The sequence below is a fragment of the Aethalodelphis obliquidens genome, unplaced genomic scaffold (genome assembly GCF_003676395.1).
Source record: "Aethalodelphis obliquidens isolate GAN/ISIS:26980383/991018 unplaced genomic scaffold, ASM367639v1 scaffold2, whole genome shotgun sequence".
In the NCBI taxonomy this organism is placed as follows: Eukaryota; Metazoa; Chordata; class Mammalia; order Artiodactyla; family Delphinidae; genus Aethalodelphis; species Aethalodelphis obliquidens.
The window spans coordinates 86,300,626-86,318,179 of NW_020837946.1; the positions used below are offsets into that span (position 1 = coordinate 86,300,626).

The 17,554-nt window shown below is 34.8% G+C and overlaps 1 protein-coding gene across 3 annotated transcripts in view; it reads right to left on the reverse strand.

The window, feature by feature from the left end:
• ARHGAP15 (Rho GTPase activating protein 15) overlaps positions 1 to 17,554 on the reverse strand; it is a 622,754-nt gene that overhangs the window by 481,835 nt on the left and 123,365 nt on the right. For all 3 annotated transcript variants that reach the window (XM_027131893.1, XM_027131900.1, XM_027131911.1), the window contains one exon: positions 12,587 to 12,676. In XM_027131893.1, the coding sequence (XP_026987694.1) occupies positions 12,587 to 12,676 (90 nt within the window). The remainder of the gene's footprint in view (positions 1 to 12,586; positions 12,677 to 17,554) is intronic.

The window sequence follows — 17,554 nt, forward strand, 5'->3', positions numbered from 1 at the left end:
AAAGACGGAAACTATGCACAGATGCCAAACCATGGCTCCCTCTAACCAAGGATGATATAACTCCTACCACTGCTGATTGCTCAGTCTTCCAGCAGCAGAAGCACAACTGAGTCCTTAAAGGAGACTAACCAGGTGCCTGATAGCAAATTCACTGTATCAGAGCCCTTCCTTTGAAAGTGGATCCCGGGATCCACTGTTCTTACTAAATAACATATTATTTGGTAGCAATCAACCTAATAGAATAATGGAATGACTTCTTAAAGTCTCAGTTAAGGTGAAAGCTTAGGGATTAGACCCTGTTTGGTTAGGGTGTTGTATTGCAAGATGCAATATATATACTGAATCATTATCTGATACATGTTACAGTGTCCCCAACAGCTAGATTATATGAGTCTAAGGACCAAGAGGTAGAAGCAGGAGTAGTTCCTGTAGTAACCCATTTGCAGCATTGATGCTTTTGACTTTTGCAGCTTTGGCTCTGCTAGATTAAAAATTCTTGTTCTTGGGATGGGGGAGAAGTTTGCTTCTGGCAAGGATTAGTAATGGAATCACTGAACTTAAAGCTATAATCACTGCTATGTAACTATGGATACTCAAGCAGTGGACCAACAGACAAATAAAATAGCTGCTATAATCATGAGGATAACTGGCCCTATTATAATGAGAAGGTGAAGTTGCTTCTGTACAATGGGAGTTGGAGAAATGATTCAGGAACTCGGGGAATTCACTTACATGTGTCTTGGTGTTTCTGTGCCTGGTGAGAGCAGTGAACTGTCAACTGCAGCAAACAGAGGCTGGCACTGTCAAAAACTTAAGGGCTCAAAACCGTCAGGTATGAAAGTCTGATTCACCTCATAAGGCAAACACAACAGACTAGTTGCAGTCCTGACTGAGGGTGAGGAAAATCTAGAATGAGTGGTACAAGAAGTAGATGATGAATAGCAAATATGACCTCAGACACAGTGGCAGTAAAGGAGTGTAACTTATACCACCACAACTTTTTTACTACCTCTTTTGAAGAAACTGAGGCCAGCCACCATCTCGGAATATTCAGAAATGGATTAAGGTTAACATGAGGTCCAAGTCAATTTGAGTATAGCAAGGAGTGAATTGCATCACATACTTCTTGTGTCCTGCCTCACATCCTCTGGGCTTTACCTGTGACTCTAGCTGTAGCTGGTGTAAACATTTCCGTGAGGGCTTCACATTCCTTTGTCCTGACTTCATCTTGCCTCAAGCATGCACCAGGTATCTTTCACTTTCTGTCACTGATATTCTCTAGTCTAAGGAGGAGGACACCTGAAAGAGCCTTCTTGGTGCACACACAGACACACACATACACACACATGTGCAGCCTAAAAGTCAAGAAGATTTAAAGATATTATCCCATCCGAGGCGACCCTAAACCAAAGGGATGAGAAGCTGATGAACAAATGCTTCCTTCTGTTAATCCTTGGGTGAAAATTCTGACAAGCATCCTAGCCACTTTGACCCACTCAATAACGTTCCTTGTAGTGCCTTTTCCTCCTCTGTTTCACTCTTTCTAGTTCTGAATTCTTGCTTTCTGGGACACCTCGCAAATAAACTACTTGCTACAAAATTCCTAGTCTCTAACTTTGGTTTGAGGGGGAACCCTGCCTAAACCAGAGGGCATATATGGCAAATCTGTTTGCTTAAAGAGAATTCAAACCTAGCTTCCTATGAAAGGAATGGATCATTCCTCCACTGAGATACAGCTGTCACTGTCATAAAATTTAGCATAAACAAATACACCATTAAATGCCCTGCTATAAAATGTAACATCCAGCAATTACATACTAAAGGATTTAAGGTGACATCATTCATTATAGTATGTGAATGATTCTCCTGGCTAAATGGGAATTTAGTGTTAAGTAGCTGTAAAAGCTGCCAGAAAGCAAATGTTATTGAAACAAACATTAGCAACTTATGACTACAGCCTGGAGCGTCCTGACCATAGCTACCATCTCTATTACGGAGCCATTAGAAGCCACTATAGGGTTGTATCCAAGTTGAATAGGAAAATAATTTACTTGAAATTTTATACTTATAGGTGAAAGAGACTGGGGCATAATCATTATAGATTTTACTTTCTTTCTAAGGTTTTATTGTTGTTTTTCATATCCTCTTCCTAAATAGAGACAGGGGTAGGGGTAGGGGTAGGGGATTAAGCGATCTTCCCAGGGAAAACTAGCAATGTTCTTCCATGAGTCAAATTAAATATTTTGAGGGAGAAAACATTTTAAGTGGCAAAAGTAGGTACTTATCGAGGGTATTATCAAGTATGCATTCACAGAGTGAAAACCTTAACCAAGAATTTAAAAATAAAACCCACAGTCTTACTTTAAAAACAGGCATTTACAAATTTTTTTGCAAAGATAATATGCATTTGATATTATGATTCTCCCAAGTTAGTGCAATGGCCTTTTGTTATCTGACTTTTACTAAATTATAAGGTGGTTTAAAGATGTAGGCAAATAGCTGGTAGAAACTGAGTATTAACTATTAAATATCATCCCTGAGAATTCAGGACTGAACTTCAACTTTCCTCCTGGGGTAATTTTAACTCATTACCTCCTATAATCTTTAAAGACTTGTGATCTATATAAGTATACACTTTAAGGATCAGGATTTTCATTACATACAATGAGACACTCTACAGTTATTAGAAACAAAACATACACTGAAGTTGCCAAGATAACCCTACTGCTTCTGATTAAGAATGTGTTAATTCACTGATGCTTAAGAACCATCAAAATTTCTTAAATTACATTTTAACTATTATATTTTTGATAAAAAGTGCAGCATGAGCTGAATATTTGTCATTTAACTTGTAAATCCATGAAGAAAGATGACTTCGTAAGTCTCTGAGTCATTAGCAATTAATCAGATTTCTTCGATATAACAATTGAATGACTGGGAAGAAATCTTGAATTTTATGAAACCCTACACATTTCTCTCTTTTGACGCTGTAAATTATGTTATTTCCAAAATCAAGCTCAGTAAGTGGTAACTTAAAAAAAATTCATGCTTAGATCCAAAAGAGGGATTACAACATCTCACATATATTCTTATTTAAGCAATATAGTATATCTTTAGATTCAATAAATCTTCCTAATATTTGACTACATATTTATTTTCTAACAGAAATGAGTGTTGATAAAATTCATCAGTCAATAACAGCCAAGAATAACTTCCTTAGATAAGTCATGGAAAATATACTTTCATGTTCAGGACAAAAATTACACAAGTGTGTCATTGCCTCCCCTGAATCCTCCATTCTATGACAGGACAGAGAGAAAGGACTGCCATCAGATGAATAACATCTAGGGCCATGGGATTTCAGGTTTAAGCTTAACAACATAAATAGAGACCTCCTTTGAATACCTCTCCAGAGCACCCAGCCAAATTAAATCAGCAAAGTCAGTGTTGAAATGCCAACTAGCCACCAGATGGCAGCAATGCTTTTATGAATGATGCGGCATTATGTGCAGTCCATCTAAGATTTCCTATGTTAATAATAGAACAATCCTTACTTTAGCAAAAGGACAGATTTGTTCGTAATGAGGCCAGCTATTTTTTTCATGTCACTAGTTATATTTTGTGGGATCTATTTGCTTTCTAGAATTTGGGCCCCCCCAAAATATTTATTTTCTTACACATTAAACATTAAATTGTTGTTGAATTTCATTTTGATATCGTGGTAGAAAATGCCTGTGGCTTGAAACAAATATTTTCCTTTCTGATGGACAAATAACATCTGCGGTTGTAAATGTTCCAGTGTAGCTGTCAAAAGAGAAGGGTTTCACATAATTTCCTGCCACCCTCATCAGTCATCCTACACATCAAAAGAGTGTGTTCATAACCTCCCTTCCCACGAATTGATTTCAAATCTATCACAGATCTCAAATATCAGAAGCTTCTCCTCTACTTGATCATGGGTGTGAGAATTTTGAAAAATGAAGCACTGTTTAAATTCAAGTTTTAAAAAAAATCCCTAAAAACTATCAAGGTCTATATTACTCAGGAAGGGAATCCTCAATATCAATGTTTCTTTCCCTTTTTGGGCTGTTTGCAGCATTTGTTAACTTCTCCACTGTAAATTTTTTTTGGTTTGCACATGTTCACCAAGGAAGTCAGACTTAGAATTTCTCCCAGTGCTGGAAATAAAATGTTAGGCAAAGTGGTGGGATGAAGGCCAAGGATCTAATAGCTCTCTACTAAAAAGAAATTCATCTAAAGCCTCCAAGTGAATGTGCCTCCCTTGGTCAAATCACCTCATACTGATCTGTTATCTGAAAAGAGTTTAAACAGCTTCCTTCCTGATCCTTCCCCACCATCAGGCATTTCATTTCATCGTTTCTCTTAGATCATTTCTCAACATTCTGTCAAGATAAAAAAACAGCCTCCTCTCCTTTTCAAATACCGAGAATCCTTAACTGTCCTGCAGTGTTTACAGCCTTGCTCTTGAATATTTATTTTCTACTAAATTTTAGTAACATATTTAACTCATATATTGAGAGGCTGCATAGATTCTATAAGTGGCCTCTCCAGTTCTGTATGAATGCTGGCATTTCCCTTTAATTTTAAACTTATTTTTTTTCTTGTGTACATTTCATACCTTTGTTATGGATGCTTGCTTTGTTGTTTTCTTATACTGCTTTAAACACGGCTTTGAGGTTTGACAGTTTTGCTCACCACTGCCCAGATTTTTCCCTGCTCAGTGACTTGTGGCATATAAATGCTGTGAATATATATTTTTTTCTCTTGCTTTCAGGTCCAGCCTCATTACCTTATGTTTCTAAAAACTGAATGGCATCAACTATATCTCTGCCAGTGATCCTATATTATCCAAAACCACTCAATTTTATTTCACCCTGTGTCACCCTCATGGACAAGCTATAAAATGTCATACCATTTATTGGCCCCATCTATTATTTACCAGCTTCAGGGATTAAATCGTTCCTTTTTCTAGAAAAAGCCTGTTTACTATTAAAAGAAATCATATTCATCATGAAATAAACACAGTTGTTCTCCTTTAAAATATAAAATAAGAATTTTGAAACAGATATGAAAAAGGAATAAATTGGTTTGAATGTTGTCTTGCTAGCATCAGTGTAATATCTTTTGTACTTTACAAGAGGAAAATTACAAAATTACAAATTACAAAAATTACAAAACCATAACACTTGATTCTACTTTGATGCCATGAAATCCCCCATTGGCAGTGGTGGCTTTTGCTCAGGTGGGTGTTATGAAGGCCCAGGTTTGATCCCACATAACTCAGCTAGCCTCACTCTGGTTCTGCAGACATGGGGAAATGCACTGTTAGCCCATGTACGGCTCAGTGACCAACACACCAGTTCTACCAAAACATCAAGAAACAGAGTGTGTTCCATAAGAGGAGAGGATTTACATCATGATGTCAATAAATGAAGAATGGCATGTTGCATTTAGCCTGGTGTCAAACTAAAATCCAGAATTTATTCCAAATGGACAACTCTTATCTTTGAGCACACACGGAGCCAGCTATTCCAGAAGGCGATGTGAAGTGAGCTAACCAGTGACATAAGCCCATTAGGTAACACACATCCATTCTTCTGCTAAAATATTAGAAGTAAAAGAAGACAAGTTGACATTTTCTCTTTTTTTTCTTTATATTTTTAATTTTGATTAATTTTATTTTATTTTGGAACCTTAAAATCTTGGTTCTCTTGGCTAATTTGGGACTAAAAGGTACTAGTATGGCTATTGTCAATCTTTACTGTCATCCAGTAGCATTCTGCTTTGATGATAGTTTAAAAACAAATGAAGACAGTAAGGTAGAAGACAGTGAGGTAGCATTGTGTCCTTTGGTAGTTAGTATAATAAAGAAGCTGTGCAAATGAGACCATATCCTCACAGACTACCATGCTTCATGGAATCACCAGGCAACATAAGCTTTCTATTGTTTTATTTGATAATACACCCAAGGTATCAGTATCTTAATTCTATACTTGAGATTATACCTGTTTTTTTACAGAGATCTTTATTACTTCTCAAAAGTTGAACCAGAAAAAAGACAGTGGTTTCCAAGTAACATGGTCTGAACAAACAGGCATGTTCTTCATTTGAGGGGTGTACTTGCCATCCAAGGACTTGTTTCTGTTTCTCTTTTCATCAGTCAGGCTAACATGCTCTTTGGGTCTCACCTTAGATTTCTGCAATCAATTTTATTTCCTGTCTCCAGGCTCTCTCCTTTGCAGTAAGTCTTATATACACCCTTAATGTTAATATTCCTAAATCAAATCCCCAATTATAAAAAATTATATCATTCCATTCATCAAAATTCTTCTGTGAAATCCCACTGGTAAAAATGAAGCCAAAATCATCAAAATAATATCCCTTCCCCTTCAATCAGAAAAAAAGTGTTGTCCTGATATCTAAGGAGGGGAATAAAAAGAGTTACTGTTGTCTCTCATTTGGGGGCATAGTAGCTGCACTTGTCTCTAAGTTCCCTTTTGCAAGATGCTCTCAATAGCTTGGTAGAGGCTTTCAGGGCAAAATGCTTTTCTTAAAGTGTTTACTGGGATATGACATTAATTAAATAACCTGTATTGATTAGATATTACATTAATTATACTATTTACTTATAGACTAGGATATTAAAAATAATTTCAGTAATGTTTGAGGATACATATCCTTAGACATGAATGAACAGATTTTCAATGGTATATTTAATCTTAGTCTCTTGGTTAAGTTCATAAGGTAGTACAGAGAGTACAGAGACCCTGAATTGCATTTCACAGAGGCATACCTCTCCTACCCATTTTCTTCCAAAATCCACATCTGGAATTGTTCTCAAAGTACTTTGAGATGATGTGGTTAGAAGATGAATACAACCCCATCTTATTTATGTTAAAAATCAGTCCTTTGGAGTTGCTTTCAAATACAGGGCTGTTTCACTTTAACCTTAACACAGATGGGAGGCAGGTGAGTTAAAGGCTTCTCTCTTATTTCTTTGCTGTGAAAAACTGTAAGCTGGAGGAGGGATCCTACCCTGGGTTCTACATAAAGTTACAACTGACATCGCCAAAACTGGAACACACGTCCCCAGACTCTTGTGCTCTCTCCACTGAACCTTCTGAATGATGGATGAATATCTAATAAGTAGATAAAATGATTGGGGACAAGAAAAAACTAAAAAACCAACTGTATTAGACATTAATGCTGCTCTTATTCTGGTTTATTTTTAATGCCATGCCTTTTAAGATACTGTGAGTAATTCTCCAAAATGAAACCAGCTTTACTCGAAATCTAATGCATATATGAATGTGAAGAATCATCCTTTTGCATTTAGTCTAACTACAAGCATTGAAAAATGAAAGAGAAAATTGATAAAAGCTCAGATTTATTTTAAACCATCACTTTTAACAGAAGGAAATGGATAAAAGCAAAATACCAGTAGTTTTCCTTTTGGCTTAAAATGACATTTTCCAAGATGTTATTAAATTATCTTCGCATTAATAAACTTAAGTAGTACTTAAAGATTTTAAGCTAAGACATATTCAGATCAGGAAGAGCTATCAAATTATGTTTAAATGTAAAGCATATCCATGGAAAATATTACATGAATATGTTTAATATACATTATAGTCAGAAGACTCCATCCAAAGTCAGAAAAGAAATACAACTAATGATAAATCTATTCCGAGATTTACTTTTAGGGACAGAATTGGCTTCCTTGAGATATTTTTATACGTTAAAAATGAGCCCATGTAATGCAAAAAAAAAAAAAAAAAGAATCTCAAATCCAAGAAATTTGGCCATGGTTTTTGTTGAGGTTATAAATTGGTGGTGAGAGGAAAAAAAATTGACTTTCATCTTCTTGAGTCATTTAATTTTTTTCTGCCTTTAAGGCAGGCAATTGATACAGTTCTAATCAACCATAATTCATTAATAGTAGAATTATCTTATTTAAATCATGTAATCTGTAGATGAGCCTGCTGCATGTTCACGGGTAAAATTTTTTGAAAATTTTATTTGAAAGGAAACTCAGAAAAACTGAGGCCTAGTCACCGTCTGGCTCTGAGAAAAGGTTTAATTATTTCAAATGAGTAATCAACTACTGTTGTAATGAAAATGACCAAGAAAACAGATAGTATTTTTCTTATTCTTAACCCCCATTTTAAAAAGTGACTAGAGATGACACTCCAGAAATCATCTTGGAATATAGAGCCTATATTGTGGACACAATTTCTTAAAATTTTTTTATGACAATGAATTTCTTTTCTTTTTTTTTTTTTTAACTGAAACAATGCAATTTTAGCCTTAGCAGTAACCACTGAATTGGTTAAAAGGTTTCCAGTCTTCTGGTTTAAAAATGCAGTATGGGATATAGTCTCTATCTTCGTATATTCTTTGAGGAGGCAAAACTAATTTACATGACAGGAGTAAAGAATATTTTAGTGCTAAATTAAAAGGCATGGAATTAATTACAGTGCTTGGGACCATCATATATTTAATAAGAGGGCAGCTTCTTGGAGGCTGGGAATGTTTTAGAGGTGTGTCATCTATTTATTTGATAGCCATATCATGAACTCCTTTTCCCCAGACTTTCAAAAATGTTTAGCTCAGAGAGCCTTATGTTCAAAGGAAGGAAGGAAACCTGAGTGAAACTTTTCCTTCAACTTTGAAACAAAAAGATAGTAGATGTTTAAAAATTACTGATTGTTATAAATTATTTTACAACCATTTTCTCAACTGGACTTCTATTGAAAAGCTTTGTAAATGCCTGACGTATCCATGAGGAAAGAGAAGGTGACAGAAGCACTGCTTATGTTACAGATGCTGCCTGACAATACTGCCATCCCTTCACATGGTTTTATTTAGTTATTACAAGTATCTCTCTGTAAATGACATTTAGGATTATTTAAGATTATGTTGTAATCCTTTTAATCCTCAGTGCTTTAAATTTCAGGCTAAACACCAAAGAGCAAACTAGCACTTAGCAGAAATGCTTAAAACATGTGATTTGTACATAAATCTTTTTATTCACTCTTTCCCTGATGAAGACCTAGGGTTGCTCTTAACTAAGAAAACTCGTACCACATTTCATTACAATTTACTCGGTTGCTAAATGCTTTCTCAAGCTACATCAAACTTGTGATGGTCCTTGACAATTATGCTAAATGCAGAATTGAACAAAAGTTAGCAGCAATGAACATTTACTAGTTTAACTTAGAGTGTGTATGACCTTTATAATAAATACAATATGTCTTTCAGTGCTGGTAGCGTATGTGTGTGGAAAGGACCATTCTATTTCTTAACGTCAAGCTATTACATGTGGGTATATACGTTGACACATACATCATATATGCATACATGTATGTACATTTATACTTTAAACACATATTATGACTTGTCTATGTCTACTTTACATATATATATTATAGAAGTTGCTAAATATCTTTAATATATGATTTATTATTAAAGCTACTTATGTCAAAAACTGCTCTAAAATAGGTAGATGTTCTTGAACTCAGCCAGTGAGCATCATTCTGAATTACTGAGAATAGTTGAATACAAAACCTAATTAATTAATGCTGGCACAGTTATGTTACTATGTACCAATCAAATAAGATTGAATCTACATCAAGAGTTTAATAAGACTTTGACTATAAAGAAAATTTGACTTTTAATGCAAAAAGAAAATGAACTCAAATGTCCAAATGACATATACAAAGGAAACAAATGAAATCCTTCCATTTTTTTGTGTCATAAATGTTTGCTTCTGAGTCTTTCAAGCATATCTCAGGCACATGTTTGTTTGTTTTCCTCTTCATTTTAAGTTCAACTTCTCTAGAGACATTGTAATTATGTGGCATATAACTGCTAATCCATCAACTTTTTAAAGACAGATTTCAAATTTTAAATTATTTCTAATTTTGCTTTTCCTTGATTTTTCTTGAACCAAAAATCTCAATAGTCGTTTGCTATCTGTAATCTATAATTCATAGACTGAGATTGAACACCATGCCTAATTCAAACTTGGTATTCTAAAGCTATTTCTGATGTAGCATATCGGCTAAAACTGTGATGGTCTTTTTCACTGAGGAAGAAATACTTCATTATCCTGTAGGTAATGAAACCCTTGAACACACACACTCAGATACCCAACAATGCCTTAATACCATGTTTTTGAGATATAATCATGTTTATTCTGATCATTTGAGAGTTATTCCAGCTAATGTACCTAATCAAATATTGATGCAAGTCATCTAGAGCTAGCTCTCTGACAAATCCTTCCCGATGCTTTTTTGTTAACAGAACTATAAAAGCTATCTATATTGTTCCTCTTGAAACGCTTACTTTCACTATGGATACGTATTAGTCAATTTTACCTAAGCTCATATGTTTAGATGATGAAAAGATTTCAGCATGACAAGAAAACCACATGATTCACCCCAAAAAGAATGAAGCAGGAAATTAAACCTGAATCTTTCTTTAGTTTTATTATTTGCAACATCCTTATCATCACCTCTTGTTTCTCTAAACTAAAGGGTACAAGACAAAAAAAGATAAACTGGATGTAAGAAAACTGAAGTCCCATGAACTGCTCAGGTATCTTACAAACAAAGCTAACTGGCAAGATTTTCACCTCCAAAAAGCTACCAAAAGTGAGAATAGTTTTAATATCTTTGGAAGTACCTACATTAAGAAATAAGAAAAATGAGTAAAATATTATAACAGAGGCAGTCACACCCCGAAAAGGTTAGGATGATAACATATTATCAATGTATTGGTTTAAATATACATCTATGAATATTATATTCACAGCTATGTAAAATTATACTTAAATATTTTCTTCCATATTCGCAGCCCTGTACACATCATATATATTTGATTATCATCCTCATTTGTGATCTAACTTAACTCTTCATAAGGTTAACAGAAGGAACTGAAAAAAGTCTTCCTTAGTTCAACTCCGAGGGTTTCTACTATTCAAGAATTATGTCAGTGTCAAATTTTAATGTCTTTATCTTTGTTTTGTTTTGTTTTTTATAATGTCTTTATTTTATAACATTGATGATTAGGTTGCTAAACTCACAATACATAATAAAACTAAACCACTTAGCTCACCCTACCCTGTTCAGAACTAGCCATACTGATTATCTAGGTTGTCACAGAGGCTAGGATTATAGCCCCTAATTTTTCTTATTTATAGCAGAATAAAAAAAAAAAAAAAGCAAGAGATTGGGAGACAGAGTATGTCACTGATCTACAATTCCTCACTTTAAAAAAAAATTTAATTTTACTTCTTGATTCTGTAAGTTCACCTTCTAATCACTTTGGGCTTTAGTCCTTTGATTTCTTGGCAAGTATGTTTAGTTTTCTTTATTTCTTTTTTTTGGTTTTCTTCTTTCCTTCCTTTCTTTCTTTCTTCCTCATTTTTGGTTAAAAAGAAAAAGAAAAACAAAAAAACCTCTACCATATAAAAATGAATACCTAAATAGAATTCAACTATAATCAGAAAAATAAGTTATTCCATAATATGTTAAAAGTGTTTTTTCATGTTGTTTTGTTTTGTTTTTTTAATTAACATAAGTCCAAATTATTTGGCTAGAACTCATTGAGCATTTGGAAAATGCAAAAACAAACTGAAAATCAGTTTTTTCGTCCCAGTGAGAGTTCAGATAAGAAATGTCACCTACCTATACTTCTATAAGACTGAATACATCAATTTTAGTGATACATTTAAGAACAGAATTGACTTTTCTTCAAGGGCTAAAATGGTCTCAGAAGACATTTGATACAATAATTATGATAATCTAGTTCCTACTAAATGATATAAATTCTAAAATATACTATAAAGTTATTGGTTACTTTGGAGATATAAAAGTAAATTAAATGTCATGTAAATACAGAAAAAGATCAACTTCCATAATCTGAAGTTATTAATTGCCAAAGGGATTTCAGTAACATCATATGTGAAATATTAAGTTTTCCCATTTCCTTTCTTTCAAGGATTTCATCTGGTGCTTTCCATTCAAAGGAACATGATTGAAATTATTAATCACAGTTATTTTTTTCCAAAAAATTAAATTATACAATATGAAAAATCCAATTTTTATAACTGTTCAGCTCTCTCCATCCCCCAAGTTACACTGGTAAATATAATTTATGACTGGAAAGCAGGAATGGCAATGAATGCAAATAGTTTATCATAATTAGCAAATCTTACTTTGTTTACATCTGAAAGTCCTACATTAAATCTATTTAAGCCAAGCATTCTAGGTTTGAACCACAAACAGCTATCAAACACACTGCAAAATTCAATGACTTTCGGGTATATAATTAATCACCACACAACATATATTTTGTGTTTAGATAGCAAGCAGTCACCAGGGAAAAACAACAAAACAACCAAAATTCAACAAGGAAGAGAAGCCAGGTTTTTCACAATGACCTCTACACAACTAGTTCATGCACATGAAAACATCGTAACAAGGTAGTCTTGTTTTGATTACCCAAGAGAGCTCAGATTTAGAAGGAATAGGAATAATTTGAATCTATGTAGCATTCTTACCTGAAAGACATTCTTTCTGCTTGATTTTTCTTTGGCCCATTCGATATATGCCCCACACAAATCCACACTTTCTGGTTTGTGCCCAGTTTTCTGCAAATGAAAATGCAATAAGAATAAAAAGCATACAACACTGGAGATGCATGTCAGAAAAAATAAAGCTTTATTGACTTAGCAGCTATATATTTATGGTATAAAGACTTTCTTATCTTTTTTCCAGTTTCAAATAGATATCCTCACCGTCATGTTCATTGCAGCATTATGTACAATAGCCAAAACATGGTAATGACCTGTGTCCATCAATCCATCAATGGATGAATGGATAAACAAAATGTTTTATATAATATAATGTTTTATATTATGTGTGTGTGTGTGTGTGTATATATATATATATATATATATATATATATATATACACACACACGTAAGTTAGACAGGAGACAAATTCTGCATGATTTCACTTTTATGTGGAATCTAAAGTATAATTCATAGAAACAGGCAGGTTACCAGGCACTGGGGTAATTGGAAGATATTTGTCAAAGGGTACAGACTTTCAGTTTTAAGATGAATAAGTTCTGGGGATCGAATATACAGCATGGTGACTATAGTTAACACTTTACTGTATACTTGAAAATTGCTAAGAGAGTAGATCTTATATGTTAGAACCACACAAAAAGGTAACTATGTGAGGTGATGAATGTTACTAACTAACCTTAGTGTGGTAATCATTTCACAGTATATCTGTATATCAAATCACCACATTTCATGCCTTAAACTTACACATTATTAATTGTCAATTATATCTCAACAGAGCTGAAAAAAAGAAAAAACAAATTTAATAAATATTAAGTGCCAGCTGTATGCCTTTTAGAAATTCATTTTTCAGACTTTAAGTCTATACACATAAGTATAATGTGTATTTGTATTTAGTAAATTTAATTTAGATCAAATAGATTATGGTGTGTGCCTCCTTTCACACAATACAATGTGTATGTTAGTGAAAAGCTGTTTTTACTTCAGTAATTCATAATAATCAGTTAATAGGAATATCCTCTGTATTTGCCTCTTCATATTTTTATTTAGTTCAAGTGAATCACACTTACATAACTTTAAATTTGCAAAACTCCAAACATTAAACAAAAACTTACCTGCTTGGGAGATTTTTTTACTATTTTTAAAGAAAGTTAAGCCACATTTCAAAGACTCCAACTATTTTCATATGTTCTGAGCTACTCTAGGTTTTCCTATAGAGAAATTCAGTTTCCTCAAGCCATTTTCAATAGAATACTTTAAAATTTTAGTGTAAAAAGCTTATAATATATTTAGACAATGTTAAGAGTATGAACTTTAGGTTAAAGCATAAAATTATGGAAAAATGGCAAAAATTTTATAAGAAATCTGTCCACAATTGTTGCCTCAGAGCCACTATGTTCTATCGGTTTAAAAGAAATAAATTATTTTTCAGAAGAAGCCAGAAATATGGGTTTTTTTAATAGTAAATTGTGAGATTTTTTGATTTTTGGCAACTCAATAAAAATTTTTTTGGAAACATTATACAGGCCAAGCATAACTTTCCTTCAGGATAAATTCGGCTGGCAAGATGGCAATTGATAGCATAGCTTTCCTTGGTTATTTGGTAGTAATCTCAGGAAAAACTTATCAAGATGAGCATGGCTCTTATGGATGCTTCAGATACTGAAATATTTTTACTGTTTTCCCATAATCTGCCACCCAGGTCATCACGGCTGTGGAAAATCTCAAGGCACAATAATAATGTTCATTGTTGAGTGATTTATGACATAGAAAAATTAAGAAAAACCTGCTTCTACAGTTAATTGAATTATGGGACACTCAGAACCAATAAACATATATAACAAAAAAGATTATCTCTCCCACGTAATGCAGTCAGGAAAAAAAGATGGAATATGATTTTATATAAGAAGCACTTTTTATGGGCCAAACACTTCTTATGTGTTTTATGGCTATCAATTCTTTTAATTCTTATAATACCTGTATGAAGTAGGTATTATTATTTTTTTAAATAAATTTATTTATTTATTTTTGGCTGCGCTGGGTCTTTGTTGCTGTGTGTGGGCTTTCTCTAGTTGTGGTGAGCAGGGGCTATTCTTTGTTGCGGTGTGTGGGCTTCTCATGGCAGTGGCTTCTCTTGTTGCGGAGCACAGGCTCTAGGGGCATGGGCTTCAGTAGTTGTGGCATGTGGGCTCAGTAATTGTGGCTCACAGGCTTTAGAGCACAGGCTCAGTAGTTGTGGCGCACGGGCTTAGTTGCCCCGCTGCATGTGGGATCTTCCTGGACCAGGGCTCAAACCCACGTCCCCTGCACTGGCAGGTGGATTCTTAACCACTGCGCTACCACGGAAGCCCAGTAGGTATTATTATTATTACCATGTTACAGGTAAGAGAATATGCCAGAATGGTTACGTGAGCTTTCCCAAGGTAACATAGGTAGAAAAGGAGGTGCCAGGATTTAAATGCTAGCAGTGCCCCTCCAGAGTCTGTTTTTAACCACTATGTAGTCCTTAAAAATTGAATATACACTATGATCATATTCATGCTAAAACATGAAACATTTTGGGAAAAGATATGCTTTTCTTATTAGACTAGTGCAGACATATTGATCTTGTTTCTGTCCTTCTCTGTTGAACTTGATCTTCCCATTGGGCCTTTACACCACCTGTTTACCTGGAATACCTCCCAATCTTCACATGGCTGACTCCTTCTTCTCCATCATGTCTCAGCTGAATGTCACCTTGTCAGAGGTCTTCTCTCTGACTGTCTTATATAAAATCATGGCATTCCAGGACTTCTGATTACTCTCTACCTATTTATTTTAATTTCACCACAGCCTTCCTCCTAACCGAAATTTATATATATATATATATATATATATATATATAGTTTTATATGCTGACTGTTTTTCTCCCACTGGAATTTAACTCCCTGAGCTGGGACCTTGTTTGCCTTTTCCTCCACTATTTTTCCAATGTATGGAACAGTGCTGGTACATAGTTGTTGTTCAATGAATATTTGCTAAATTTGTGCATGAAGGAAAATACCAAAATGCAACTAACATTTGTGCTTTGGAAGGAAGGTTTGGGCATCTTAAAATTCCTAACTTTATAACAAGCAAGATTTGTATCTGGTCTAATGGTTAAGCAGTCTTTGCTTTGTGATTTGGCAAAATCTAAACAGTTTAATGGACTCATATGTGGACTGAACATAGGATTTCACAGAATCATGCAATAAACACTTACTGTATATATACTAAGTGTGAGTGTGTTAGCTACTGTGTTGGCCTATATCTTGACTCTTCCTTTAAGAATCGTATCCTAGCCTCAGACTCTGTATAATTACCTATAGACTCTCTCTATAGAAAGAGAGAGAGCTAGAGGAGACTTATGGGTAAAAAGCAATCTAAGCTTTGCCAGTGTGCTTACCATCTAGTTCTGCCAGCTTCTAGCTGTCCTCATCAGCGTCATATGCTAAATCCGATGGCTTTGGCACCTGGCTTGGGTTTATCTCAGTCCGAACACTGCCCATTACACTTAATCACCTCCTAGTGCTCATTCATGTGACTTTGACCCGTCTCTTACATTCTTCATGAGCTCACTGCTTTACCTCCTCTCCACATTAGCAATCTTCATTGTGCTTTCTGCCTAACAAATCCCATTTTCTGAATCTGCCTTACTCCCACCTTGTTATGTTTGATTTTCGAGGTTATTGAAATCTGCACACCTTTGTGTGTTGCCCCAGCCTCTCAAGTCCTTGATTTCACTTCCTTTCATGTCCAGACCTGTGCCTCTGATTCTGCAGTCAATTCAGCCTCTCTCTCTCTCTCTTTCTTTCTCTCTCTCCCTCCCTCATTCGATGATCCACTCCACTCTCTCATCCACTTTTTCTTCTTCTACAATCTTCCTCATATTCCTCAATTCTAGAGAAATAACTTGACTACTCAATGTAGTAACATTACAAATAATGGCCACCTACTTCAGCTGGGCTTTTGACTCTACTTAGCAATACTATTGTTACTGTGATAAGGACACAACGTATCCATGAAATCATTACCAAGACCAATGTCATGAATACTTTGCAAAGTTTTTATGCGCTCCTAGTCAGTTTCTACTCTTCCTCATGGTACCTCTCTCCCAAAGCTTTACCTTTTTCAAGCCCACCAAACGGCTTACTCATAATTCAGAGAGATCATAGAGCTGTGGTGCTAGAACATTCGCCATTCTTCCCTCTTTCATAGTTAGTCTGTGTAATGCAAATGAACAGAAACTTTAATAAATTTCTATATGTCTTGCCCTCTGAAAGCTTTATATCGACTTCTCATTTATTCCTTACAACAAATTTGTGAAGTTAATACCATTGCCTTTAACTGACATGTGAAGAAAACTCAAGCAGGGAGTGGTTAAGTGCCTTACATAAGCTCAATGCACTTAATAAGGACCTCAGCTGAGATACGAATTCATTTTTATCTGACTCCAAGTCCCAAGTCCTTATCACAACACAATACACTGCCTCCCCTCCATACCTATCCTTTCCTCCTGCTAGGTCACAAAATGCCTTTTTCAGGTCCCAAAGTAAGAATTAACACTTTCTATTTCTTCCTTGTAAGTGTCATCATTTCCCACTTTTGCATCTGTTTCCCAAAATTCTGGACCTGGGTCTGTGACTCTGGTCCACCTGTCCAATGAACTCCCATGTCTGGGCATGACAGTGTCATCTATGAGCATCAAAATTACCTGGCCTATCAGTGCCATATACTGCATGAACTCACAAGGCATGTCTTGTTTTGCCTCAGAGTAAGAGATGCTCCTTCTTCAGCCCAAGGTTTTTCCTCTATAGTTCCTAATTCTATCCAATCTCATTCCTTGTTTTCCCTAAAGTAGATTATATCCTTTAGACTATAATCACACTGAAGTGATTATAAAAAAATAAAAAATAGAAG